Genomic DNA, 13614 nt, shown 5'->3' with positions numbered 1-13614 from the left:
ATGTACGTGAGCTACCTCCTGGAGAAGGACGGGCCCATGTACCCGGGCCCGGTGCGACACTCGGGGGGGCTCAACCTGGCGGCGCAGAACTTCGTGGGCGCCCCGCAATACGCGGACTACGGCGGCTACCATGTGAACCTCGACAGCGCCCAGTCCCCCGGCCCGGCCTGGCCCGCACCCTACGCCGCCCCGCTCCGCGACGACTGGGGAGCCTACGGCCAAGGGGCGCCGCCGGCCGCCGGCGCCGTCCACGGCCTCAACGGCGGCTCCCCCGCCGCCGCCATGGCCTACAGCCCCGCCGACTACCACCACCACCACCCGCACGCCCACCACCACGCCGGCCCCGCGCCCCACTGCTCCGCCGGGGTCATGCAGCCCCTCAACGCCGCCGCCAACGCCGCCGCCGCCGCCAGCGCCGCCGCCGCCCCCGAGCCGCTCTCGCCCGGTGGGCAGCGCCGCGGCCTCTGCGAGTGGATGAGGAAGCCGGCGCAGCCCCCGCTCAGCAGCCAGGGTAAGTACGGGCCGGGGGGAGCCGGGCGGGGGGGGATGGGGGGCTGCCGCACCGACCGCTCCCCCGGGGCGCAGCCCGGTCACCGTGCGCCGGGCAACGCGGCGGCCGGGGCGGGAAAGCACCCCGAAACAACCCCCTGGAGGGCCGGTCCTCGGAAGAACGGGGTCTGCCGGGCTCAGCCGACAGCCTGTCCGCGCTGCTGAGCACGGCCCCGCCGCGGCGCCGGGCAGGCAGCGGCCGGAGCGGCTCCCCGCCGGGCAGCAGCCGCCGCCGGCCCCGGCGGGCCGGTGCCTTGGGGTGCACTCCGGCGGTGAGGGGCAGTGTGGCCTGGGATCCCGAGGAAACGTTCGCTCTTCCTCCCGCTGCTCCGCTTGTCTGCTTATAGCCACTTAGAAGATTTTTATAACCAATTATAGTCATATAAATCATCGGCCGGTGTCGCTCCGCATTTGTTTCTGAGTCACTGGGCGCCCACCCTTTATTAAGGGCTCCGTGCGGCCGGGCCTCCCGAGCGGCGGCTGCGGCTGCCCCCTAGCCAGGCCGGTCAGGGCCGGTGGGGCCGGGAGGTGCGAGGGCGTGGGGCGTGCCCCCCCCCCCCCCCCATCCCCGGTCACCCGGCGGCGGGAGGGCGGCCGCAGCCGCGGCGGGCAGGACGGGGCAGGCCGTGGCCGGCGCCGCGCTCCCTTGTGATGTTAATACCCCGCAGACCCTCTCTTTTATTTCCTGCCCCCTCCTGCATCTGCCAGGGGAGGTGCGCGTCCCTCCGCTTTGATATACGCCTTCCACGACTGTAGTCTCCTCTTTTTTTTTTTTTTTTTTCTTTTTTTTTTTTGTCTTTAAAATATATTTATATATAGTGGCTGGAAGAAAAAAAAAAAAGGGGGCTGACGACTTTCGCAGTAAATAGTGACTTCTGGCATTCCTCTCACATCCCCTGCCTTGTGCGACGGACTGCAGGGTCGGCGGGGGCTCCCCGGGAGGCGTGGGGTGGGGGTCCCGGCCACGCCCGCGGCCGTCGCTCCTCGGGGGAAGCCCCGGTGCCGGTCTCTGGCACCAGCTATGCCCCGGGTGGCGATGGCGGTGGAGCTCTCCCAGGCCCGTCGCGCTTCCCACAGCAGCCCGTGGTGTTCCCACAGTTTGGGCTTGTGCGGTGGTGACCGGTCCCTTGTCTCCATTCAAATTCTGCCTTTGGAGCCAGTGTTTATGTTAATGTGCAGGGCTGGGGGGATGAAAGCGCCTGCCGCCATTTGTTCAGTAGTGGTAATTCAAACAGAATGTGGCTGTCATTAAGGCTTTGAGAAGGGTTTTTCTTTGATAAGATCTCCTTGTCCTGCATTGTTTGGGATTGTGTTCCCTATTCAGTGGCTCTGGGGAGTTTTCTCTGATCAGGCTTGTATCTTTACAGGGTGCTTTTGTTGTGGTTTGCAGAGAGTTTACCTGAACAAGTCAGCCTGCTAGCCATTAAGCACCTTGGAGGCAGAGACTCCTCGCCTCGGCTCCCTGGGGAACGGGAGGGCCGGGGACACAACCAGTTCAACCAGAAACCCTCGGGAGAAAGGAGGTCAGCGGCTGCGGCAATGCACACCCGCCGGCCGCTCGCTGACGTTTCCCTTCGGATTTGCTTGGGTATGGGTTTTGGTTGGTGTTTTTTTGGCGCTAAAGTTGCACGTCGCACTTCCAGGGTCACCCAAAAGTCACTTTAGCCGCTGCCCCGACGCCGGCGGCCGGGGAAGAAGCGGGGGGAGCCGGGCCGGAGTCCGGCCGGGCGCCGAGGGGCCCCCGACTGCCGCTCCTGATTGTCCGCGCTTAGTTCGGTGGTTCTCGCTTAGAAACGAAGCCGCCGTGCCCTGAAAACGACTTTCCCTTCTTTTCCTTTTCCCTTCTCTTAGTAAAAAGTTTGTTCTCGGTAGGGGAGGCAAAACAAAACCGAAAGCCAGCAGCAAGTGCACAACAAAGGTGTCCCAGGCGCAATGCACGGGGGTGCTGCGGGGATGGGAGCCGGGGCCGAGACCCCGCTGTTGGCGTGCCCTCACAGCTGGCGTGCCTGGGGCTTCTGCACCATGTCCTCAAGGAACTGGGGAACTGCTCCTCTCCCTCTGTTCGCCGTGCTCACTAAAGCCCCGGGCAGGGAGAGACAGGAAGGCCTGATCCTGCTCGCCCTGCATCCGCGGAGCGGAGATCCGCGCTCCACCCGGGCCCTTTGGCTTCGGCTTTCCCAACCCCGGCTTTGTTCTCCGCAGTTAAAACCAGGACGAAAGACAAGTACCGCGTCGTGTACACCGACCACCAGCGGCTGGAGCTGGAGAAAGAGTTTCACTACAGCCGCTACATCACCATCAGGAGGAAAGCGGAGCTGGCCTCCAACCTGGGGCTGTCGGAGAGGCAGGTCTGTCCCACGAGTGGCGCTCTCCACGCCGGCCACGTGTGGCCGGGGATGTGCGGGGGTCTGGGGATGTGCGGGGGTCTGGGGATGCACAGGGGCCGGGATGCGGGGCTGGGATGCACGGGGATGGGATGTGCTCCCTGTGCGCCCCCTCTCCCTGGAGGGGGACGTCCCCGGGGAACCACCCCCCCCTCGCCCCCCTCACTCCCCTCTTCCCCCTCCCCGGCAGGTGAAAATCTGGTTCCAGAACAGGCGAGCGAAGGAGAGGAAGATCAACAAGAAGAAGCTGCAGCAGGCGCAGCCCGGCGGTGCGGAGCCGCTCAGCCCCGGTGCGCCGCTGCAGGGTCCTCCGGCGGGGGCGGCCGCCGCCGGGCTGGGCCCCGCCGCCCCCCAGTGACAGCGGCCGGGGGACCGCGGCGCAGGGACTGCTGGAGGCCGCGGCCGCGGCGGGGCCGGGCCGGGCCGGGCCGGGGCCGGGGGGGCACGGTGGGAGCGATTCCCCCCCGCCTATGCACTACACCGCCCCGCGGGGCCGGCCGTGTGTACAGATGTACAGTGTATGTGTCTCGTCGTCCGGGGGAAGCGTGGCCATGGCTATATTAATATTATTATTATTATGTTTGGGTGGGGTTTTTTTACCCTGGAGTTTGTTAGATAAAAGGGGGCACTACCTGCCAGTCAGCCCCCCATGAATCTCAGGGATCGGTCCAAAAGACCTTAGAAATGTTGGGCTAACGATGAATTTTAATAGGAAAAAAAAATTAAAGCACATTTTTTTTTATTTTATTTTCTTCTTGTAATCATGAATATGCAAGATGTTCATCCTGCCCTAAGGGCCAGAGCTGACAAGATAAGGCACTGTTTAAACCTTCAGAAGTGAATTGCTTAATGTTAGACACTTGTAAAAGAGCCCATAAATCCGGTGCTGATAGTCATCCAGCCATATTTATTAGCCGCAGTGCAGAGATACTGGAAGAATGAAGTCTTCTCTGAAGATGGTGTCCTGTCATGCTGGAGCATGGAGCATTGCTTGGGTGTACAATGTCCCGTCAGTTAAAACTATGAGCTGTTTCTCACCTCCTTACAATTTTTGGCTTGTTTAGAGTTTTTTTCCAGTTATTTTTCCAAAGTTTCCTTGGTTTTATCAGCTTTACATACGCTTCATCGCAGCCCCACCAGGAGCAGAAATCCTTGGAAGAGCCCTGTGCTGTACCAGAGCCCACCTTCCACAGGCCGTGGCCCATTTCCACGTGGTGGCTAGATGGTGGGGACCAGGACAGAGATGCCAAACGACTCACCTGGCCAGAGATAAAAGCAAGACAAGTCCAGCTGATTTAGCCAAATCACCCTGGCGGTTTACTGTGTGTATGTCTTACTGATGGCCAGGAGAAACCCTATGGAGAAGCAAGGCCCTGCAGCTGGGCTGGGGTGGCTGCACTGTAGCCATTGCCGGGGGTTTGGGTGTAAGGCCAGCTCATGTGGGTCTGGGCCCCAGCAGGGATGGAAACATTGTCCAGCCCCAAACACGTTAAGTGGGTTTCTGACTTCTCCAGCATCTGCCCCCCTGTTGTTCTGTTGTTCTTGTCAAATTTCTTTAAGATATTCCGTTTGCCTTCTTTGTGGCACTTTGTTTTTTTCCTTGCTGACTGTGTTCTCACCTTTTTGCTGAAAGCCAAAGCCAAATGCCAGCAGGATCTGCAGGACTGCACGGGGAGGATTGGTTTGCCAGGGCCTGGCCCCACAGACAAGGTAGCACTCTCTGCCTGCGAGTGCCTGGGGAAATGGTGAGCACCAGCCCCAAAACCTCCTTGCTGGATTTTGACTGTGCGTAGCTCCATGGCTTGCTGGGCCAGGGGCTGGGTGCTGGCTGGCAGGCTGACAGAGGACGTGTGGCCGTGCAAACCTGATCCAGGGCTCCTGCACCTGGGGGAAGACCATGGTGGGAGGCAGCACCTCCACTGCAGGGAACCTGCTTGATTTTCTGCCTCGTGCCCAATCTCTGAAGCGGGTCTGGCCAAGAGACATGGGTGCAGTACCCAGGCACTTAGGCTCGTTGCAGATGGGCTTGACACACATCATGTCCTGCTGGGTCCAATGTCCATGGTTTGCTCTGGACCAGGGGGAGGCAGGAGCCAGATCCATCCTTCTTTGCCTCTAAAGGGTCCTTGGATCTTTCTGGAGAAGCTGCTTCCTTGGGGATACCTAAAGTCCATGTCACCATCCCTGGAGGTGTTTAAGAGACGGGTAGGTGTTGCACTTAGGGACATGGTTTAGTGTTGGTAGAGCTAGGACAAAGGTTGGGCTCAATGATCCTGAAGATCTCTTCCAAACTAAACTGTTCTATGATTCTATAAAGCTGAGCAGCACCCAAACTGAGAGTCTTGGCTCTATAGCACGAACCTTAAACCAGAACGACCCCAGTAGTTCCAGGGATGGCCGAGTTAAAAAGGGCTTTGCAAGCACCATGACCCACTCCTTCCTCCATGCTGTCCCCAAGAGGGTACGGCAGCTCTCGGGGTGCAGCAGCCATGCCAGCAGCCAGGGCGTGGGTGGCCCAGGGCAGTGCCGTCCCTTCGAGGATGCCCTCTGGCGCCCGGGGCCACCCCCGCAGCATTGATCCCCGGCCTGGCTGCTGCCCGAGTTGCTACGCGTTGCTGCGATACGCCTGTCAATAAACCCTGTTTAGATTGTGGAGCAGAGCGCAAGGTTTGTTTGTTTAGTGGTTAGAGGTTCAAAAGTCGGCATTGTCCCACTGCAAACAGGCACAAGTTTTTTCTCCCTAAGGAAAATCTGGCTGCGGCAAGAGGGAGGGAGAGATATCGGTGGGCCCTTTTATTTGCTTCCAGGAATAATTAATGGCAACGTGAAAAAAGATGACCACGGAGTTATGAAAGGCCATCGATAAGTAAATTAATCACAGAGGATTTGGGGGTGTAAGAGGTGCTGCTCGGTGTGGTTTTGCTGGCATTTCTCCATGTCTGCAGGGCTGGGGTGGCACAGGACTGGTAGAACCCAGGGCTGCTCACGGCGATGGTGGCATGCAGCTGCCCCCAGCACCAGCCTGGGCACAGCAACATTTAGGACAGTTCCTATAACCCTTCAGCAGTGTGCTCCTGGTTGATTTTATGCTGAAAGTGTCAACATTTCTCTTCATTGCCTGTAGAACTTTTGAGAAAGAGAGTTGACACCATTGAGGTGAACTGCTCGACGTCCACAAAAGTTTCATGTCTCCAAAAACTTCATTAGAGGTATATAAACAAGCCTGACACATTTTAAACATCCCCATTCCAGATCTCTTCCCCTCTTTGCTAGCAAAAGTTCATTTTCTGAGTTCTCCTCAAGTTCTAGATGATGGCAATGCAGAACTGAAATTTCTCAGTGTAAAAGGAACTGACCAAGCAAATTATATCCACACCCAATTTCAAACATTTCCCCGCTCCCATCTCCAAACAAATAAATCACCAACCTTCCGGCTTCCTTTATATTCCTCGTGCACCATAAAGGATTGTAAAAAGGCACAAACTGGATATCTTGTTTATTTGGGGGGATATTTACAGGCACTTGGATCAGTCCGGTGGCTGGACCATGACGTTGAACCAGAAGCACCATTTGGGAGAGGTGAGCTGGTTGTTGTGACCCCCCACCCAACCCATGGGAGTTTTCATCCCTCACAGCAGCAAGCTGAGACAGACCAGTAAGGCACGATGTGTCAGAGCCATGGGACCTTGCCTGCCTGTCAGGGGCTGGAGCGAGTGTCCTTGGAGACCCTCTGCCCAGGCTGAGTAAAATCCAGGAAATCAGAAGGTTTCGCCTCAACATTGCAGGTTGTCAGTCCCCTGCTCTCCCTCTCCTGACAGATTTTCCTGCTCCTATCACCGTACAATAACAAGGCACTTAGGATTCCTTCTCTTGAGTTTCTCAGGAAAGCTCTTTGAGTTTTGGGCAAGAAATGACCATATGTGTCATAGACCACCTTGATGTGAGAGGGCATGGGATGGGTGGCCTGATGCAGGGGAGGACAAGTGCCAGGGAGGTGCATGCTAGGAAGCTCCCTAGCAAAACAACTTTGGTTACTGGGGGAAAGCCATGGCAGAGAAGTGTCAGGAACCTCTGGGGACGCTCGCTTGTAAAGGGACAGGAAAAATTTGAGCTATTCACTAAAACAAATACTTTGTTGCCAGGAGATTGAAGTCGGAGACCCAAGAATCCCTTTCTAGCCCTGTATTTCTAAATTGAAGCATCATCTTTTTGGGGGGTGACACCCACTGGATCCCCCTGCAGATGCTTTCAAAGTGTGGGAAGTATGGGAAAAGATAGGATGAAAACTCACGGATCATTCTCATTTCATGTCCATGTGGATGTCTGTGTACAGATCTGTGGCCTTCAGCAGGCCCCAGTGCAATTAATCTTTGGCAAGATGGCAGGCAACAGGAATAATTGTCCTCTTGTTCCTAATTCATATATAGTAGTAGTAGTAGTCGTAGTAGAAGTAATAATAATAATCTCTAACCTTACATAATGTCTAACATAATCTATCTATCTATCATAGATAACCTATCTAATGCAATATCTAACCTATTGGTCAAGATAGACGTTTTGATTCAATTCCTCAAGTTAATGAAAGTGCATCATTCCCTTTCTTAAAGGTCTTGTGTGCTCCATGGAACCACAGGATGTTTTGGGCTGGAAAAGACCTTTAAAGGTCATCTAGCCCAAACTACCCCTGCAGTGAGCAGGGACACCTTCCACTAGATCAGGTTGCCCGGAGCCTCGTCCAATCTGACCTTGAATGTTTCCAGGGATGGGGTTTCTACCACCTCTCTGAGCAGCTTTATAATAAAAAATGTCTTTCTTATATCTAGTCTAAATCTAGCACCCTTTACTTTAAACTTTTAACCGCTCATTTCTAACCTGCTGATCCCTGGCACTTGAACTGGACTGAGGACAACTAGACAGATGCCAAATATAACACCTGGACTCATTATCTGCCTCCCAGTGCTCCTGTACCCAGCTGTAACAGGCGGGGTTGGAAAGAAAGCACTTCTCATAGTGCTCTGCCAAAAGAAGAGAACAAGCCAAACAGAGCTCACGGACCTTTCCTGCTCTCAGCATTCTTCTTCCCTTAGTCAGCCAGGTATTTTTTGGCAGCTGTTGCAAGCTCGTGTAGTTTTGCTTTTGAGTCAGATCCTGTTCCCCTGACATGCCTTGTTGTCTTCCACGGAGTCACAGCCCATCCTTCAGATAACTTGCATAGAGTCAAGGATCTTTGTGAGAGAAAAGCTGCCTTAACTCCAGCACCGTTCAGAAAGCGATGCTCCTCGCTGAAGAATGTCCCTTCCTCTAATTTCAGCCCTGGAAACTGAGATTGCTTGTGGTCTAAATTTTCCATGGCATGGTCCGACCATGCAAATAGAAAAATCTCTCAGGGCCACAAGACTTGATTGGTCCTTGCCTCCCTGAGTGACAGCAGAAAGGCCAGTTAGGGCTTCTAACAAGGGCTTGCTTGTGAGCAAGGCCTTGGAGGACATACTGCTGCAAAGCTCAAACGTTGGAAACTTAGGGGTGTGATTTAGCGGCCTCCAAGATCAGATGGGTCTCAGGATTTTTAAGATCACAATTCTGCATTCAGGCATCTCGAGTAGGAGACAGGCAAGACAGACACCAGAGGGCTTCTGAGCCTTTAAAGGCATTTAAGGTCCTAAATCAAGCAGGAGTCAAGAGGCACTAGCATCCAAGATTTTTCTTCCTTTTTGCACAGTTTGAAAGTGAGCCGATCCTTCTCAGAAGCAATATAAAGAGCTGTGTAGCAGTTAACTGTTGAGGTCTCTTTAAAGATAGTTCAAGCTATCAATTATGTTTTAGGGAAATTCCAGTCCTTAACTAATCTAGGGATTTTTTTCTTGTTGTTATTTGTAAAATTTAAGAACATGATTCTCTTGGTGAGAATCGCCTCCTATCAGCAATACCAAAGAATTTTTATTCTAGTTTAAAATAAAAAAATGCTGCTTTATGAATCATTAATTGCAATCACAGAAAAAAAAATCAAACCACTAATTTTTCTTATATAGTAAGTGCAGTATATTGTTTCTGTGGCATAACGTTCATTTTTTAGATCTTCTTTGATGCTCATCAGGAATCTTGTATGCATCTGTAGATGTAGAGGTAATTGCAGTGAGCTGGACTCTAAAAACATCTTGCGCAACTACTCCCAGGAATTTAGTGACTCAGAAGAAAAAGCGACTTTCTCTTATCAGGAGCGTATTTCTTCCTCCAGGACTTCAGTCTTGAAACATGATCCTTTTTCTGTTCCCAGTAATGACACTGCTCTTCCAAAGCAAGTGCAATGCTTTGGACCTCTCTTTCATTCTCAGTCACTCCCTCGCCAAGCTCCCATTGTGGTTCTAAAGGTGTTTTCCATTCTTGGCACCTTGGTCTCTGCCGATGGCTCCTGCTGGTAAAACACGCCTTGCATTATCTCTTTGCCTGTGGGCACACGGTCCTGAACTGGGGCAGGAAACCACAGCCTCAAACTGGTCCAATGAAAGCAGCTGCCCGAGCAGGGGTAGCTGGGCCTGACACAGCGAGGGCTCAGCAGCTCCAGCAAAGGCCATGGTGGTCCAGGTGCTGGGGGGATTCAGCCTCCTCCCCATGAACATCCCTCCCCAGGCATCCTACCATGGGCACCTGAAAGCCCACCTCTTTCCCTTCTTGGCCTAGGAAAGTGATCCTGTATCCCCCATGGGCTGGGGGCTGCCATCACACAAGCATCCTGGTGCTGGCCCCTCATGCGTAAGACAGAAAATTCAAGTGTAGAACGAGAAAGAAAAGGCAAGAAGGAATTTTTCTGTCTCAGAGAGAGGGAGTGAGGCCACTTCTGTTGCAGGAAATGGAAGAGCTGGGGCTGCAGTGCCAAGTGCCCCTAGGGGCAGGGGGTTGCCTGGCTCCCCTTTCCTCAGTGGTACCTGCTGCCTCCCTGCCAAGAAGGAGCCCAGGCCCAGCTAACACAGGCAGTGGTGCCACCCGCCCCGAGCTGGCAGCTGCCTGTGTCTTCTGAGGTTTCTGTGGCCTGTGGGAAGCCCAAACCACTCTGCGACCTGCTCTGAGGTCCAGAGCAAAGGGAGACACTGCTAAGAGGGACGTAAGTAAATGCACCATGGCAGCTTGCAGAGCCCACAAAAAAAAAAGACAGGAAAGAGTGACAGCCCAGCAGCCATTGCTCCTTTCCAGCCAGGTCCCTCACAGTGTGCCACCATGCCACTCCCTCCCCCAGCCACCCGGCCTGCTCAGCCCATGGGTCCCTTCCTGACAGCCCAGGGAAAGGCAAGGGCTGGTGCGAACTGTTAGGAGCACGTCAGCACAAACCGATGATTCATGCAGGAGGAATCAGCAGTGTGGCTTTATCTGAATTTAAACGTTTCAAGAAACAGTCCTGACGTTTAACTTCACTCAGTACATTTTTCCTTTGCGAACGTCACATTCTGTGTTCGTTGTCTTATGAAAGACATGAGCCTCTGCTTTCTCCCAAATCAGCACATGTTCAGATCCCTATAGCAGTGCTCTTCAAACTCAAGGCAGTCCTAGTTTAGAAGCTCTCAGACTGGCTCCCAGCTGTTCATTGCTCTGGAGCCCTGCAAACCGCAAGAGTGGAGTACTTGTCTCACAAAGTCAAGCTCAATGCAGTGGCTTCTCTTCACTCTCACAGAAATTTTCTGAAGTCATCCAGAACCTGCTTAGATGACAGAAATCTTCCTTGCTGCTGTCAAGATGACCACTCGATAAGCCACAGAAACAAAGGCCAGGCTGCATTCCCACATCCGTCCTAATAAATTCAAAAGTGCCAGGAAATATTCCTGGGCATTGCAGCTGAATCAGCTGTGTTGGTAAATGGTTAGCATGGTCTGCAGCCAGCTCTTGGCTTGGGCCAGCTATTGCTGGCCCAAACAACTCCTGGGCATGGTTTGAGAGTTAGTACAAGCAAGGGCCTGTTCCCAGGACGTGGTTTGGGTGCAACCAACCCATCCTAGAGGGTAGCAGAGAAATTGTCTGCATGTAGGCCATTTGGTGACAGCTGGCCTCAGCGCTGGGGAGTGATCTAGGGCATGCACAACTTAGCAGTGTAGGTGTAGTCTCAGATTCGTAGGTGACATTGAAATCACATAAGCCGGTTCAGGAAAGGCATTCCTTCTTGTGATTTGTAAGAAGTCCTGGATACCTGGAGATGGGAACACACTTAGTGAGTAGATCCTGGGGGATCTACTCTTTTCCATTTACTTCCTCAGCGGGAAGGCAGAAGCAGCAGAATCGGGGTAGATGCTCCAGCTGTGCTGAACTCGCGGTACTGATTTCTGCTGTTCTTGTCAAGAAGCCACCCAGAATTGAGCCTGTGCTGTTGGTAGGGCTGAATGGGCAGGTGGGGACAGCTGCCAACACCCGCCTGCCAACTCCAACCTGCTGGCATGCTGACCGAGAGCCACCTGAGTCTTTGACTTCCAGCAGGGAATTACTACCTGTTCCTTCACATCAAAAACTGTTCTCATTGCAGCATCTCTCTGCTGTGGGGCTGGGGTGGGCTTGTGACACGCTCCAGGAGCATGTGCTTTTTGCATCAGGAAGGTCTGGGAGCACAGCTGGTCGCTTCCAATCTGCATCAGAGTCCAGCTGTGGTCTCTGTGCTGCCCAGCTCCTCAGCAAGTACGTTCTGCTCGCTGCCTGCATCACCCAGCGCTCCTCTGCTTTGCCACTTGCCTGCCCCCTTCACTTCTCCCTCTGCAGAGACATGACTGCGCTGCAACTGCCTGGTGGGTGGGTGTCAAAAGGATTTGAGTGAAAAGGGGGGGGGGGAGAGAGAGAGGAAGGAAGGAAGAAAGAGAGAGAGGGAGGGAGAAAGGAGGGAAGGAGGGAAGGAAGGAAGGAAAGGAAGGAAGGAAAGGAAGGAAGGAAGGAAAGGAAGGAAGGAAAGGAAGGAAGGAAAGGAAGGAAGGAAAGGAAGGGAGGAAGGAAGGAAAGGAAGGAAGGAAAGGAAGGAAGGAAGGAAGGAAAGGAAGGAAGGAAAGGAAGGAAGGAAAGGAAGGAAGGAAAGGAAGGAAGGAAGGAAAGGAAGGAAGGAAAGGAAGGAAGGAAAGGAAGGAAGGAAAGGAAGGAAGGAAAGGAAGGAAGGAAAGGAAGGAAGGAAAGGAAAAAGAAAATAGAGAAAGGAAGGAAGAAAGAAAGAGAGGAAAAAAGAGAGAAAGAGAGGAAGGCAGGCAGGCGGGAAGACAAGGCCGCCCGGGATCGCCCGTTACCGGCGGGGCAGCGCCCCCCGCCCCGGCCCGGGACCCGCGGGAGCGCCGCGCCTGCCGGCCCCGCCCCGCCCGGCCCCGCCCCGCCCCGCCCGTCGCTGTGGCGGCGCGGCCGGCAGGTGGCAGCGTGGCCGCGGGAGGCGCCGGGCGGGGCGGGGCACGGAACGGTGGGGGCGGAGCCTCACCCGCCGCCCGTCCTGGCCGGGCTGCACCGCCCTTCCACCGCGCTGAGCCTGGTCCCCGGTTCAGGAGCGAAGCCGGCGCTGGGCTCCGCCAGGGGACGGCCCCCGGCTCCGGCTGCGCTCCGCCAGACCCGCAGTTCTCCTTTGGGCTCCCGCCATCGGCGCCCCTCCCGCCGAGGTCGGTAGCAGCCGTTGGAGCTGGCGGTAAGAACCGTGCTGCCCCCTCGGGACCGCGTTGTTGCCTTGATCTGCCCTCCCGAGAGTGCTCGCCTCGGCTGGCACATCCTCCCTCCCTTCCCTGGGCTTGTGCCACCAGGGATCGACGCGAGGAGTTTTGAAGCCGCTCCGTATCCATTTCCCAGTGAGCGGCACAGCAGCACCGAGTACAATTCCACTCGTCCTCCTCCCTCTGCGGTTTTTCTCCCTTCTTCAAATACCACAATACAAGACTTCAGCCGTTGCTGTCATGTAAAACACAACCCCATGGAGCGGAACCTGCAAATGTCTATGGCACCATCTGGAGAGCCCTAGTGGCACTAAAGAAAGCCATTATATGGCCTACATGAACCGTGCTTGAATGGCTAAACAAATCCCTCCTCCTCCTCACTTTTCTATCCTCAGATCTCCACACACATTATACCCCTGGAATCCTCCTTCACAGCTGCTCTCCAAGAGTCTGGTCCAAAGCCCATTCAAATCAGTCCTGTTGGCTGCAACTGCCATGGTTTGGACCACGGCCTAGATCTCCTTTGCTGGTTCTTGGCTTTGCGCCTCTTCCATGCCCTCACTTGGAACAGTCTCTCCCTGCCTGAAGGCTCTCTTTCATCAAATTTCCCTTAGTCTCATTTCATTCAGGGTGCCTCTCTACACTGGATGAATGATGGCTTCAGAGAGCATATTGGGATGTAGCAGGGACCGTCTAAGAGATGGCAGAAGATGGAGAGATTACTGGCAAAGGGTGGTATCTCCTGGAGCGTCAGCAGGGAAATAATGGTGGCCAACAGCCAAGATGTGTTGGGCCTCAAAAGGAAACTTAAGGAAGGCAAGGAAGTTCTTCAGCAGGACAAGGTAGGAGGCTGACAGTAAGGACAGCATCAAACCTATGCACATCCTGAGTAAATGAATGTATTACGCCAATTTCAAACAGGCCAGTACTGGTTGGGGGAGGTGAAGGTGATGGCAAGGGGACTCCTTAAAAATGGAGCTGGAGCATTTTCAAGGGCTCATCTCATCCAGCCTCCTTTTCCTTGGTTGCACTGA

At 54.6% G+C, this 13614-nt stretch overlaps 1 protein-coding gene across 1 annotated transcript; it reads left to right on the top strand.

Moving 5' to 3' along the window:
- Positions 1-3291, top strand: CDX2 (caudal type homeobox 2). Its single transcript, XM_086481850.1, has 3 exons — positions 1-511; positions 2752-2897; positions 3124-3291. The coding sequence occupies exons 1-3, from the start codon at positions 1-3 to the stop codon at positions 3289-3291; spliced, it is 825 nt and encodes a 274-aa protein (XP_086337976.1).
- Positions 3292-13614: the final 10323 nt, after the last annotated feature.

Source organism: Leptosomus discolor, chromosome 1, assembly GCF_034619465.1.
Source record: "Leptosomus discolor isolate bLepDis1 chromosome 1, bLepDis1.hap2, whole genome shotgun sequence".
NCBI lineage: Eukaryota > Metazoa > Chordata > Aves > Leptosomiformes > Leptosomidae > Leptosomus > Leptosomus discolor.
Note: the sequence above shows the minus strand (reverse complement) of the source record. Positions and strands in the feature narration are given on the sequence as shown.

What these genes read in the sequence shown, in the direction of transcription:
- CDX2 (XM_086481850.1), top strand. Translation starts at nt 1, where the DNA reads ATGTACGTGAGCTACCTCCTGGAGAAGGACGGGCCCATGTACCCGGGC. An exon ending in GCCCCCGCTCAGCAGCCAGG is followed by an intron (nt 512 to 2,751) that starts GTAAGTACGGGC and finishes TGTTCTCCGCAG; the next exon opens with TTAAAACCAGGACGAAAGAC. An exon ending in TGGGGCTGTCGGAGAGGCAG is followed by an intron (nt 2,898 to 3,123) that starts GTCTGTCCCACG and finishes CCTCCCCGGCAG; the next exon opens with GTGAAAATCTGGTTCCAGAA.